Genomic DNA, 14091 nt, shown 5'->3' with positions numbered 1-14091 from the left:
ACACGGGACAGCAAGGGTTCCTCAGCGGGATTATACATCTGAGCAGCTGTCTCGACAGCAATCCAGTTAAACTGAAGATGAGCCTATCCTATGACTGTGAAAGATCATACTCGGCCACACACAGGCGCATACAGACACACTGTACACACAGAGACACATGTTCAAAGCCGGTGGGCATCAGCAGAAGGCGGAGAGCCATGCCGCCCCACACTACTCTGCAGCAGCGCATGCGCTACACACCTAACTAGTGTCACACCATATGGAGAGATCTCAGAAGCAATGCTGAGCGACACAGGGATAGTCGATACTCACGCTGTGCTACTGCTGATGCAAAGTCTTTAACTATAGAGACCAGATTTAGGAGGGGAAGGACATTGTGGCGGCTACTCTTGGTTGTCAACTTGACTACATCTGGTATTAACTAAAACCCAAATGGCTGGGCACACCTGTGAGGGAATTTTTCTTAATTAAATCATTTAAGGTGGGAAGACCCACTTCTAATCTGGCTCTTTGAGGTGGGAAGACACACCTTTAATCCAGATCTGGGGTGGGAAGATCCACTTTTAACCTGGGCCACACCTTCTGCTGGCAGCCTATATAAGGGCCTGGAAAAGGGAAGCTCTCTCTTTGCCTGCTTGCCTTCACTCTCCACAGCAAGCCTCACTCCTTCACCGGCAGCAGAGCCTACTTCTTTGGGATTCAGGCATCTACTGAAGACCAGCTGAGACATCCAGCCTCATGGACTGAACAACTACTGGATTCTTGGACCTTCCATTCATAGGCTGCCATTGTTGGATTAGCTGGACCCCTAATCCAACAATGGTGCCCCCCCACTCTCTCATATATATATAGTCCTTTCTATATATAGAGAGAGATTCATTCTCTAAGTTCTGTTATTCCAGAGAACCCCGATGAATACAGACATGCACTAAATTCAAGCCAGGGCCTCTGGGGAGGGGAGGGGAGGAACAAAATCAGATTACTTGCTGGGGTCCAAGTATTTTATTAGAAATAAACACTTAGAAACAAGAGACTGGAGGGATGGCATAGTGGTTAAGAACATGCTACTACTCTTGCAGAGGAGCAGAGTTCAGTTCCCAGCTCCCACACTGGGCGGCTCCAGGGATGCCTTTAGCCTCCACAGGCGCCCACACACATATAAGTGATTAAAAATTAAACAAATCTTAAAAATAAAGCAAAATCCCCCAAGTGTTGAAACACAGTGAAGCTTCTTCAGTCTGAGTCAGATCCACGGTGTTGTGTTTTACGCTCTATCCCTTAAACCTTGTGGAAGTGCAGGAAATGAAGGAAGACAAAGAAAACGGACGGTCCTAAACTACAGCAAGGAGAAGAGGAGTGAAAACGGGAGGGGTTCGTTTTAATGAGCATCTCTGGAACTCCCTCCAGACAGCTTTGCTCACTTTATCAAGATCCATCAAACGGTTCTGAGAAGCCTGACACTGCCAGGTGCAACCAATCAAGGCCCCTGGATGACAGGAAGGAGGACGGTCACGTGGACAGTCACGTGGACGCTCGGCCGCTTCCTTGCAGGTTAGCCGTTCTATGAACGCAGAGAATGGGAGAGGAGAGCTTACAGCAGGAGGATGTCAGAACGCCACATGTGGGAATCTGTGGTTCCCCGAGCGACAACTCCTCAAAAGGCCTTCGCAATGTTTCTAGAAACCGTGGCCTCACTTCTTAGTTTAGTCCTGACCCGATGCTGTGCAGAACAAACAGTAGACATCAAGACCCCACCCTGAACTTCAGAGAGGGCTTACCTTCCTCTCGAGCTCCTTAACAACTGCATCCAGAACCACCTTATGGTGTGCAAACACTAGAAACTTCTCTCGTCCACTCTCCAAAAGGTCCAGGATATATTCACTAGAGTTGACAATGATAACAAAGTAGATTAAACACAGAACTGCAGTTGGTTACCCAAAAGTGACTTCAAGAGCCTACAAGGTACCTGCCCGCTCCTGCCCATTCTCTCCTTTTCTGAGAGCCAACCTTCCCCCTTTACTCACATCATGTCATATGAACAGCGCAAAGGAGGAAAACCATCCTCTGACATGTATAGAAAGAGTTTATACTGTCATCCTACATACACAAACTGAATTCTCTGTAAGCAAGAGCACTACGTGTCTCTGGTATGTTACTATGTGGGATTCGCGTCATGTAGATTACTAAGATAATCATCAGCTTTCACGTTAGCGGCTACTACCAATTAATCTGTTTTCAGTACAAACAGAAGCAGGTTAGAGGATTCTTGACACAACCTGTAAGGTCACCGTTGAGAAATAAGTGATGATACAGAAAAGACACGTAAGGGGGACTTTCCACTTCCCGTCTACTGAGACCACAGATGACAGAGCCCATAGTTAACCAGTGCTAATGGAGGTCTTTTTCCATTAATTTACTTTTCTCTTCTATCCAGTGTGTGGTTTTTTTTTTTTTTAAAGATTTATTTATTTATTATGTATACAGAAGAAGGTGCCAGCTCTCATTACAGTTGGTTGTAAGCCACCATGTGGTTGCTGGGAATTGAACTCAGGACCTCTGGAAGAGCAGTCAGTGCTCTTAACCTCTGAGCCATCTCTCCAGCCCCAGTGTGTGGTTTTTTAATTGTTTATTTAACGTGCATGAGTGTTTGCCTACATGTATGAATGGTCACCGTGTGTGTGTAGGGCCCACAGAGGCCAGAAGAGGGCGTCAGATCCCCTGAACATAAATTATAGATAACTGTGAGGAGTCCCATAGGTGCTAGGAACCAAATCTAGGTCCTCTACAAGAGCAGTCAGTGCCCTTAATCACTAAGCCATCTCTCCAGCCTGTACTGTGTTTTTTCTTAACTTCATATTTTTACCTACAAGCCTTGGGTCTTAAAGGCAGGGGTGATCTGTACGGGTAACTATTGCTTTCTTCTTGGGGCACAAGAGCCCTCACCCAGCCTGTGTACAAATCTCCTGTGAGTCTCGAGACCTCCAATCTCTCATTAGACCACATGTCTAATGAGAGATTGTAAATCCAATGTGCATCTTTCAGTGAAACAGACAACAGTATTGCAGAAGGCGAATGTGGAGGCTTGTCTAGGCAGAGTAATCAAGGCCTTCTTTGGGAAGGACAGATCTCGGCAGCTTCCTATGACATAGGCATGTCTGGAAAGGTAAATTACTGTCCTGTAAACATCTAAGACTTATTTTCAAACAAAAATACAACTGACCAAAGTACCAAACTGGACTTCAATTTGTAATGACTGCATTAACAGAATCTAATTATTCTGAAAGACATAAAATTTGCCATGAGATAAGTGAAAGTTGATTGCCATAGCACTGAAATACCCCAGGGTCACAAAATCAACTTGGTCAGCTCATAAAAACCTCTGGCCCCCGTTTTTCTAATGGCCCTTTCCCTCCACATCTGACACAACTCAACTGCTCTGCCCCCTTCGAGTTTCTCTTTCAGTACCAGAATGGACACATTCACCTACTACAATACTGCTGCCTGTCTCACTGAATGAAAGATGCCCATTAAAAAGAAAATGAACAGCAGCAAAAGGGGGAGAGAAGCAGCTAGCAGAGGAAATTGGGTTTTTACAATTTACAATCTAATTTCTACTCATTAGACGTGTGTGACTGGAAGATCTAGAGACACATGAGATTTGCTCAGTACCTACACTTTAAAAACTGGGCCAGTAGTCACCCTCCAGATTCAACAAAGAGGCTCTAAGTGTGAGATACATTGAGGTAAAGATTGTTTAGAAACAATAAAGCACCGCACATTTTGGACAGAATTTTGACAAGGCATGGCCCAAGTTTATGAGGTAACAAGATGGCTGGACTTGAGCATGGGATGCATTTCCATGTAGTGTGCTTGCCTACTCTGCACAGGGCTCTGGGTTTGAGCTCTGGCATTGCAACAAACAAACAAAACCAATACCAAACAACCAACCAATGAGGATTTGTCTCAAATTCTAGGGAAAACAAGTAGTTGGGGGGCTGAAGAAATGCACCTCCCAGACCTTTGTGGGAAACGAGGCAGACAACTGCCCCCTTGCCATCTGTCACTCAGCAGCATGTAAGAAATGGGTCAGCAGGGGCACTTCAGGGCCAGGCAGGTTGACCAGGGGGTGTGGGGATGAGTGAACGGACCAAGCCAGTTCGGTTCCTTTCTCTCTTCATACACAGGTCTCACAGACAGTGTGGCACTACTTGGCTCACAGAAAATTCGCTTTCATCGTGAATGAATCACTTGGGCCACCATCCCACCAACAGCACATGATGTCAGGCAATGAAAAAAATCAGGCAAAGTGCACATTGTTAGGATTGCCTCAAGTCCCAACTGCAGTGATGTGCATGTATGTCTGCGTGTACAGAGGCCAGAGAGCAACATCAGGCATCCTCCTTAATCTTCACAAGTGACCTCAGTCAAAAGGTCTCTTACTGAACCTGGAGATCGGCTAGGCTGGCCGGCCAGCAAGCTGCAAGTATCTGTCCATCTTTGTCTCCCCACAGCTGGGATTACAGATGTGGGCCGTGGCCCCAGGCTTTCTTTTGTTTTGTTTTGGTTTTTGGTTTTTCAAGACAGGGTTTCTCTGTGTAGTTTTGGGGCCTTTCCTGGATCTCACTCTGTAGACCAGGCTGGCCTTGAACTCACAGAGATCCTCCTGACTCTGCTTCCCGAGTGCTGGGATTAAAGGCGTGCGCCACCACCACCCGGCGGCCCCAGGCTCTATATGTGTGGCAATTATTTCCTATTTTACACCCTAACTGGATCTATCCCACTACTCATTGCCCTTATTTCTATCCCAGACTCAAGGCAAGCACTACACTCACTGGGCCATCTTCCTGTCCCATCCCGCAATCACTGCTTTTCAACATGAGAGCTCACGAAAGGTGACCAGTGGGGATCACTTACATGACACAGGGGATTTTAGCTTCTGCTGTTCTGTTGAAGAAGACGATGAGCGCTTCTTTCTGCTGCTGTTTCTGTGGGAAGAGAGGATGAGAATTTAAAAACCTACTCTCGGTGCTCTGGAATTAGCTGACCCAACTGGAAATACTCTGAGCTTTCTCCAGCTTAGCAACTACTCTATCCTAGCACATTTCAAAACTATTACCCAGTGTTTGTATGACTCCAGTTCTGATTTATTTATTTATTTACTTATTTTGGTTTTTCAAGACAAGGTTTCTCTGTGTAGTTTTGGTGCCTGTCCTGGATCTCACTCTGTAGACCAGGCTGGCCTTGAGCTCACAGAGATCCGCCTGGCTCTGCTCCTGGGTGCTGGGATTAAAGGCGTGAGTCACTGCCGCCCAGCTTTCCAATTCTTCTTTTAAAAGACATATATCAGGCTGGAGAGATGGCTCTGGAGTTAAGAGCACTGGCTTCTTTCATATAGCCCGGGTTCAATTCCCAGCACTCGCATGGTGGCTCACAGGAATCTGACACCCTCTTCTAGCCACACCACAGGCACCAGGCTCACACGCAGTACAAAAGCATAATGTAGACAAATCACCCATACATAGAAAATACTAAGGGGTGGTAGCAAGGATGGAGCACTGGCTCAGCAGTTCAGAGCACTTGTTGCTCATGCAGAGGACCCCACTTTGATTCCCAGCACCCACATGGTGGCTCACAACCATCCATAGCTCCAGACGCAGTGTATCCAATGTTCTGATCCCTTCAGGCATCATGTACGCATGCACATGGTACAAAGGCAAAACATTCATGCATAAAAAATAGGAATAAGTCTAATACATTTTTAAAAAATAAAACATATATTGCTCATTACATATATTATATATTCATATTTAATTATATAAAAATATATTTTATACAGAAGGTTATATGTAGACATATAAAATGCCCATGTATAGGCATATAGAAATATATATATTTAAAAGTGTATATATGTGTGTATGTATGTGTGTGCATATATATATACATACACACACACACACACACACACACACACACACACATAAATATTCTACCAAATAGCAGAAGTAGAAATTGTAGTGTTTCTAGGGAGCTCAAATATCTGGGCTTGGAACCTGATGGTAAGAGTTCAGTAGCCAATACACATAAAGCAACATACCCAGAAAGTCACAAGTACTCAATAAATGCCACTTATTCTAAGTGTTTACCTTTATTCTACAGAGCAGACATCTATTATTGACGTCTACTGTATTTTTCTTTTTCTCTTTTTGCAACACTGGGGATCAAACCCAGGGACCTGCACATGCTAAGCAAGTACTCCACCACTGACCTACATCCCCAGCCTTGGTGCATTTTAATGTGGGAGAAATCAATAATTTTATCTTTAAAAAGAAAGGAAAAACTTTCCCAAACCAAGCAGACATCATACTATCCATGAATGGTCACATTTTTTTTCTAGTTGTGGGCAAAGGGTTTTTAAACAACTTGTACCCTTTGTTCCTTGACTCCTAGACTCTTATTAAAATAGATGCACTGGGGTTCTCAGATTTCTTTTCTATACTGGAAATTTGAATGGCCGGCCCAACGACAAGGGAGAAGGGATGCTGTCACCGGGACTCTGCATGGCCCTGTTTCATTTTCTTCTTCGCTGATCAGAAACCAGCTTTAGACAGAGGCCATTATAGCCAGCTTTCCTCAGCCTTTGAGGAAACATTTCCAGCTGAAAAATGAGAAAAGCTTTCATGATAACAGGTTTTATAAATTGGCTCTTTGGCCTTCACTTTTATACACAAAGGTTATAATAATGTCTTGCAGACAGAGAGGTGTCAAAGAACAAAGAACCAGTCCGTGACAGACAAATCAGCAGAGCCTGACGGAGCGACCATGATGTAGGCTGAGAGGCACTTGGGCTAAAAGTAAGGATAACAAGGGTCCTTCTGCTGAGCCGCGAGTCTCCTTATTTGGCTAACACCATGAAAACATGGTTCTGTTTAACCTCATCGACTGGGGGTTTCACAGCTGTGGGGTTTTGTCTGTAGGCATCCTATGCACTAGCCAGCCACTGCTTCTGCTTCCTGGATGAAGTTAAACATCGGATTTGCAGCAGACAGCAGGGGTGGGCTGAAAAGGGCTCTGGGCTCTAGGCTGGATGTTGGAAGAACTTACTGAGCTCAGACTTCACTTCCACAATCTCCGAAAGAGGATGAGAACTCTACGGTATCTAAGACAAGGGTGATAGTCACCAGAAGGCAGCAACTGACACTAGCCTTATGGATCTCCAGCACCCTGTCCTACTTATGAAAGCATTAAGATATTCCCTCAAAAGAAAGGGGTTTGTATGGCTGCTTAAAGTTAGGAAATACCCAACATTCCTAATTGTCACGACTTATCTTTAATTTTACCAATAAAATATTGTTTTATTGGTTTGATGTGAAGTCAAGCTATCAGGCTGCATGTGGAATAATATGTGGAGTTATGCAGCACACTTAAAGAGCTGGACACACTGGTGCAGGTTTAAAAGCTGCTCACTCGACTGCTGAAGTACCACAGCGTGCGCACGCACACACCCAGTGCTTTGTTTTAGTTCTCTCTCTCTCTCTCTCTCTCTCTCTCTCTGCTTTTCTGTTTTCTTGGTTTCTATACCAGATGTTCTCAAGCTAGCTCCAAAGGCAGACCAGGTAATAGTGAGAAACACTTACTCCATTCACACATACAACAAACCACCGCCATACTAGCAAAAACCAAACCAAAACTGTATCTTTGAATCTAAAAATAATGCATGCCTGTCTCCCCATTAACATTATATTTGCTGCCCTTGTTCACTGGTCAGGCAGTAAGGGCACACCTAAGAAGTACAAGCAGGTGGATCTCTGTGAGTTCCAGGCTAGCCAGGTCTACATAGTAAGACCGTGTCTAAAACACAAGTAATGGGCAAGGATGAGCTCAGTGGTAAACCACACATTCAGTATGAGCAAGGCTCTGGGTTTAATCCACAGCACAGCCCCCACAACCCCCTGTGAGAGACAGAGAGAGAGAGAGAGAGAGAGAGAGAGAGAGAGAAAACACTTAAAATTTATAAATAAAGTTTCTATTCACTGAATTTTATTTGTAAAGATCAGCAAAAGATCACCAAGATTGATTTTTAGGACAGTGCTTTCTGTGCTACCAAAATATAACTACACATGGTGGCATACACCTACGATCTCAGCCAGCAGGAGTCAGAGGCAGGAGGATTGTGAGTTGGAGACTAGCCTGGGCTATGAGCAAGACCCTGTCTCTAAAGACAAACCAAAGCACGAGCCACCACAACAAAAAGACCATGATCCGTCCTGTCCACATCAGTGGAGAACTACCACAGAGACTACACCTCCCTTTCCCGGGGTATTCAGGTCATCACATGTAATTAAGCAGACAGTAAATATGCTATGACAACCCGCCAGGGCTTCCTCTATCCCGCCCAATTTCTTTTTCTTTTTTAAGATTTATTTATTTATTATGTACACAATGTTCTAGCCTGCATGTATCCCTGCAGGCCAGAAGAGGGCACCAGATCTCATTTTAGATGGTTGTGAGCCACCACGTGGGTGCTGGGAATTGAACTCAGGACCTCTGGAGGAGCAGCCTTAACCTCTGAGCCATCTCTCCAGCCCCCCACCCAATTTCTTACAAGTTACTGGCCAGCCTTGCTTCTCCCGCCATAACACTGAAAACACTGCACATTTCATCACATTCATCTTGTTCTGTGCATTCTGTCACTTCTCAGAGGCTGACATCGCAGAGGTGGCTGACTGCCTTTGTCGGGGGACTATCGGGGTCCAGACGAAGCTCTGTGATGTTCAAAAATTAGCAAGGGTTGTTTATTTTCTTGCTAATGAAAAACATAAGGCTTTCTCCCAAAAGACAGATAGAGCTGGTGTAGAGTTCTTCATAGCACTTCCTACAGTGTAACACTGAAGAAGAGTATGAAGTAAGAGCCGACCAGCAGGGCATCTTGTATGCTGTATCTAACCTCAGCTCTGTGAGCCTCATTTCACTCTCTGTAACTACAAACTGCAACTCCTGACAACCCAAATGCATGGCCCAGTGCCACATCGGCATACTTGCATGCATGCTTTCTCTACATGCACGCATGCATGCATGCATGCATGCACGCACGCACGCACACACATGAGTAGGTCAGGCTAGGAGTGAAATGGGTTGGCTCTTCTTGCTCAGGCAGGGTGAAAAGACAGTGAAAAGTCACATTTGGAGAACTCGGACCACACGCACAGAGCAGCTTTCAGGACCCCCGTGGAGGCACCCATTTCACAGCTCCACTCACAGTTTTGATCTCCGTCATTTCTTTGGCTGCTGCATCCAGGGTCGCCTTGGCCCTGGTGCTGATTCGACCAGGGTTGACCACCACCATCTTGCGCTGCTTGGCTGGAAGCTGGGAAAGGACGTCAGACTTGAGCCGCCTCAGCATGACTGCCTCCTCCAGCAGCAGCTTCAGCTCACCCAGGTTGGAGGAGCCCGAGTAGTCCCAGCCCCAAGGGAGCTGAGGAGAAAGACAGGATGTCTGTTAGCCTCAGAACTCCAGGCAGCACTCTGTTTTCCTGTCGCCCCACTGTGTTCAGACCGCTTCATGAGGCTTCACAAGACTGAATGAACCCCAACTGAGACAGATGAGGGTAGAAAGGATGCGGGAAAAGCCAGGCATGAGATAAACTAAAAACCCATGTCACAGCAGCCCACAATTTGAAACTAACATTTCTATCAGCTTAAATGATTGATGTTTGGGTTTGAAGAGCCCAGAAGATAGGTTTGTGCTGGTCTGGCTGGAATCAGATCACAATTTTGGAATTGAGGGTTCCCTTGAGCAGCGGGTAGGCTGAGAGTTCAGATTCTACTCGCTCTCCTATAGCTACAGAAGGTGTGAGAAACTAACATAAAAACCCTGGCTGGGTGTAATGACTGACAGCAGAGCATTTGCCGGGCATATGCCAGGCCTTGGGTTTGAACCCGTCACAGCAATCAGTTCATCAGATACCAATCAAGCAAGCATCAGTTATATCCTATCCTTTCCCAGTACTCTCACTAGAAACAGGACCGATTTCTTAGCGGAACACCAGAGAGCACAGGGCCTCTGCTGCTCTGCATAGTCACAACTCAGTTGCTTTCCTACCTCGCCTTCCCCTGGACCATGAGCTACCTGAGGTGAGGAGCTGGGCTTGCTCACTTTTGAGGAGTCAAACGACCTAGCACAATGCTGGAGACAGGGTAAGTGCCTGCTAAACTGGGGGAAGAAAGAGATGGCCAAAGATGGAGAGAGAGATTGGTCTAGTGCTGTTTTTTTAATTTAAAAAAAAAAAAAGAAAAGGGCAAATTCAGGGGAAGTTCTTAGTAAATGCCCCTAGACAGTCACTGGGTATCAGATGAGCTTGGTACAGTGGGCTTTCTCTAGTGAGGTCTCTTAGTGAATGAATCAACTTGTCCTCTAGGATAGACTTTGGAAAAATCTCGGAAAGATGTGAATATCATAATTAATTTGGATATCTTGTCCCCAAGTTTAATGCTCTTATCTCTTAACCTTGTAGGTTAAAACTGAATAATGCCGAAGATTTTAAATCACATTCTAACAAGGTCCCATGCACTGGGCTGGGAGGAACAAAGGACATGAGGAAGACCCAGACACTGTCTACACCTATGGTTTGAGGTGAGGAAAGTGAGTAGGAAGGAGTTGAGGATGGAGCCACACAGTGTCAGCGACTAGGGAGGGGTGGCCGGGCACTGGGAACAGAGGAAGGGATGAATGGGGTCAGAAGGATGACTCCACCTTTAGTGCTTCCACTGGGTGGTACCTACAGACTCAGCTAGTTGAGGGAGGGATCCCATTCAGAAAGCAGATCATTTGCAAATAGGACCGAAGTAAAACCACACAGGAAATGTATAAACAGTCTACTCTGGAAACAATCCTGGAGAAAGTGGGTTGCAGACTGTGTTAATGAAATACATGGCTTTTAAACACATTCAACAACTGAGAAGCCACCTTCACAACAACCCAACCAAAGTCTGCCATTAACTCTGCAAAGCACTGTAATTTACATTACATGTACTTTGTGAGTAAATGGAAATGTTTTAAAATATCTTTTTTAAAGGAGTTTTAAAATATGGGAATCAATCATGAATTCACATGGCAGGGATTTTCACTCAGAGATTGTCTGTGAGTAACTGCAGCCATTTCTCCAAAGTATCAGTGGCTTTGATGCACATAGAAGCTCGCTATATTTGTGATTTGATCATAAGACAAATGACGAAGGTCTGACCGGGTGAGGATTTACAAACAGTGATACTGATTGCATTGCATTTCTGTTTGCAGTACTCTCTCTCTTCCATCCTTGGAGAACTGGAGCTGTGCAGGCGGCAAGTTTGGAGTCATCTTCAGAGGGGTGATTTGTGGGCCAGGGGCAACTATCCCCTAGGAACCACCACTCAGGAGCACAGGCTCACAGAGAAGCCCTCCCAAGTCCGCTTGAAATCCTGCCCCACTTCATCTGCTCCAAGAGTCACTATGGTCTTTTTGTAGAGATCACTTCCTCCCGGGCCAAAAACCCCATTACTTCACTGCTTACTTGGCTCTGCCTGGGCCCTTCCCCCTAACTTGCCTCAGTGCCTTTTCTGCGTCTGCTTCTGGTGTGAACTTTCCTTCTGCAGCCCCAGCTCCAAGCCTTGCACAGGAGCTGTAAGGTGGACCCAGACAGCACCGCTCAGAGCCCTACACATCCGTGCAGTGACTACTGGACCCTTTCCTAGAGAACACCTACCTGCAATCACCACATGTGTTAAAACTTGGAAGGATGGATTTCATCTCACCTTTGAAAGCACTCTAAGGTCAAAACCAGAGGCAAACTATAATGAAATTTTTGTCTGGTTTTCCGGCCCATTTCTTGGTTCATACATTGGAAAGAAAGGTGTCAACACAAAGGTAAAAGACTAGGGGGCTATGGAGACGAGAATGAATACCCGCTTGGCATCACAGTAGCGAAGTCCAAAGGCATGAAACTGAGGGAAGAATGTCGGCTTGACAGCAATGATCTGTGTGTAGAGCTCTGCAGGCCGGGACATGGCTGGCGTGCCCGACAGGAGGATCACTCTCTTGGCAACCTAGAGACAAAACAGCCAGAGATGCTCTCAACACAGTGAGGAGAAAATGATGGGGACTGCTACCCCATGAGTGATTCCTTATTACAAAATAGCAAAAATGCCACACTGGACTAGCAGCTGGAAGCCCCACATCCTACTCCAGGAACAAACCCCAGGCCACAGCAGCTTCACCTTTCACTTCCTGGCTCTCAACTTTAAACATATACATTTTAATTCGTGTGCATGTGCATGTGTGTGTGTGAGAGAGAGAGAGAAGGTCATCGGATTCCTTGCAGCTGGAGTCAGAGGTGATTATAAACAACACAATTCTGGAAGAGCAGCAAGCGCTCTTCACCACTGAGCCTTCTCTCCAGCCTGTTCTCAACTTTTTGTTTTTTTGTTTTTTCGAGACAGGGTTTCTCTGTGTAGCTTTGTGCCGTTCCTGGATCTCGCTCTGTAGACCATGCTGGCCTCGAACTCACAAAGATCCGCCTGCCTCTGCCTCCCGAGTGCTGGGATTAAAGGCGTGCGCCACCACCGCCCGGCTCCTTCTCAACTTTTAAACATCTCAGATCTTTCCTTTATCAAAGATGCCAAAGACAAGCCTCCCTCCAGAACTGTGTGGTCTCTAAATCAGGGCGGGCGCTCTAGCCAGAGAAAAAGACCACACGTGTTGCAAAACCCAAAGAGCACTGCTGATGTGAGCATTAGATGGCCTTCCTTCAGTCCCTCCTAGGTGCTGTCACAGCACACACACCTCCCGAACCATCTTGACTGGGGCCCTCGTTCGACCGCAAGGCTCTTGAGAGTGTGATGGCTATTCTTGGTTGTCAATGTGACGACATCTGGAATTAACTAAAACCCAAATGATCTGGCACACCTGTGAGGGATTTTATCTTAATTAAATCATTTGACAGTGGGAAGACCCACTTCTAATCCAGATCTTTGAGGTGGGAAGATCCACCTTTAATGTGAGCCACACCTTCTGCTGATAGCCTTAATATAAAGGACACAGATGACGGAAGCTTGCTCTCTCTTTGCCTGCTTGTTCTCACTCTCTAGCAAGTCCATTCCTTCACTGGCATTAGAGTCTACTTTTTCAGGATTCTGGTGTATACTGAAGACCAGCTCAGACATCCAGCGTCATGGACAGAACTACTGGATTCTTAGAACTTCCATTGGTTCCAGCCAACCAATGTTGGAATAGCTGGACCACATCCTGTAATCGTTCTAATAAATCTCTCTCTCTCTCTCTCTCTCTCTCTCTCTCTCTCTCTCTCTCTCTCTCTCTCAGTTCTGTTCCCCTAGAGAACCCTGAGTTCAGGACGGGGCTGTTCCTACTTACTTTCTGTAGCACTTTGTGCCTGGCACCAAGTAGGTAATCAATCAATGTACACTACATGCTGAGAAAAACTCAGAGGAAAGCTAGTGAGTGCTGCAGGGAACGTGAGGTAAGCACAAGGGATCCCGTGTTGGAACAAAGAGATCAATAGGCCTGAATTTCCTGCAGAACAGATTTCTGATATTCATGTTAAATTTACCATAATGACCCTGCTAACATCAAGAGTAATGATAGAGAAAGCCTGTGTAGAAGCCTCCAGTTCAGTGGTTCTCCACCTTCCTGACACTGCGACTCTTTAATACAGTTCCTCATGTTGTGGTGACCCCCCCTTACCATAAAATTATTTTTGTTGCTACTTTATAACTGTTATTTTGCTGCTGGATGAATCATAATGTAAATATCTGAAATGCAGGATATCTGATATGTGACCCCTGTGAAAGGGTCGTTTGCCTCCCACAAAGGGATTTCGACCCACAGGTTGAGAACCACTGCTCTAGCTGATGTTTTTGTATATATTGTATGTACATATTCATGTAGGTGTGTGCAAGTGTCATGGAGGTGCACATGGGTGACGTGTGCACAAAGGCCAATGGTCCATGCCACGTGTCTTCGTCAATCACTATTTACCTTATTTTCTGACACAGGGTTTCTTATTCATTCAGCTAAGCCATCGGGCCAATGAGCTCTACGGA

At 45.7% G+C, this 14091-nt stretch overlaps 1 protein-coding gene across 4 annotated transcripts in view; it reads right to left on the bottom strand.

The window, feature by feature from the left end:
- Positions 1 to 14091, bottom strand: part of Smarcal1 (SWI/SNF related, matrix associated, actin dependent regulator of chromatin, subfamily a like 1) — a 46222-nt gene that overhangs the window by 9840 nt on the left and 22291 nt on the right. For all 4 annotated transcript variants that reach the window (XM_052749817.1, XM_052749819.1, XM_052749821.1 and 1 more), the window contains exons 11-14: positions 11938 to 12078; positions 9257 to 9472; positions 4915 to 4985; positions 1779 to 1881 (exon numbers count right to left, since the gene is read on the bottom strand). In XM_052749817.1, coding sequence (XP_052605777.1) covers positions 1779 to 1881; positions 4915 to 4985; positions 9257 to 9472; positions 11938 to 12078 — 531 coding nt within the window. The remainder of the gene's footprint in view (positions 1 to 1778; positions 1882 to 4914; positions 4986 to 9256; positions 9473 to 11937; positions 12079 to 14091) is intronic.

The sequence above is a fragment of the Peromyscus californicus genome, unplaced genomic scaffold, assembly GCF_007827085.1.
Source record: "Peromyscus californicus insignis strain IS unplaced genomic scaffold, ASM782708v3 Scaffold_21__1_contigs__length_65335640, whole genome shotgun sequence".
Lineage (NCBI taxonomy): Eukaryota > Metazoa > Chordata > Mammalia > Rodentia > Cricetidae > Peromyscus > Peromyscus californicus.
Note: the sequence above shows the minus strand (reverse complement) of the source record. Positions and strands in the feature narration are given on the sequence as shown.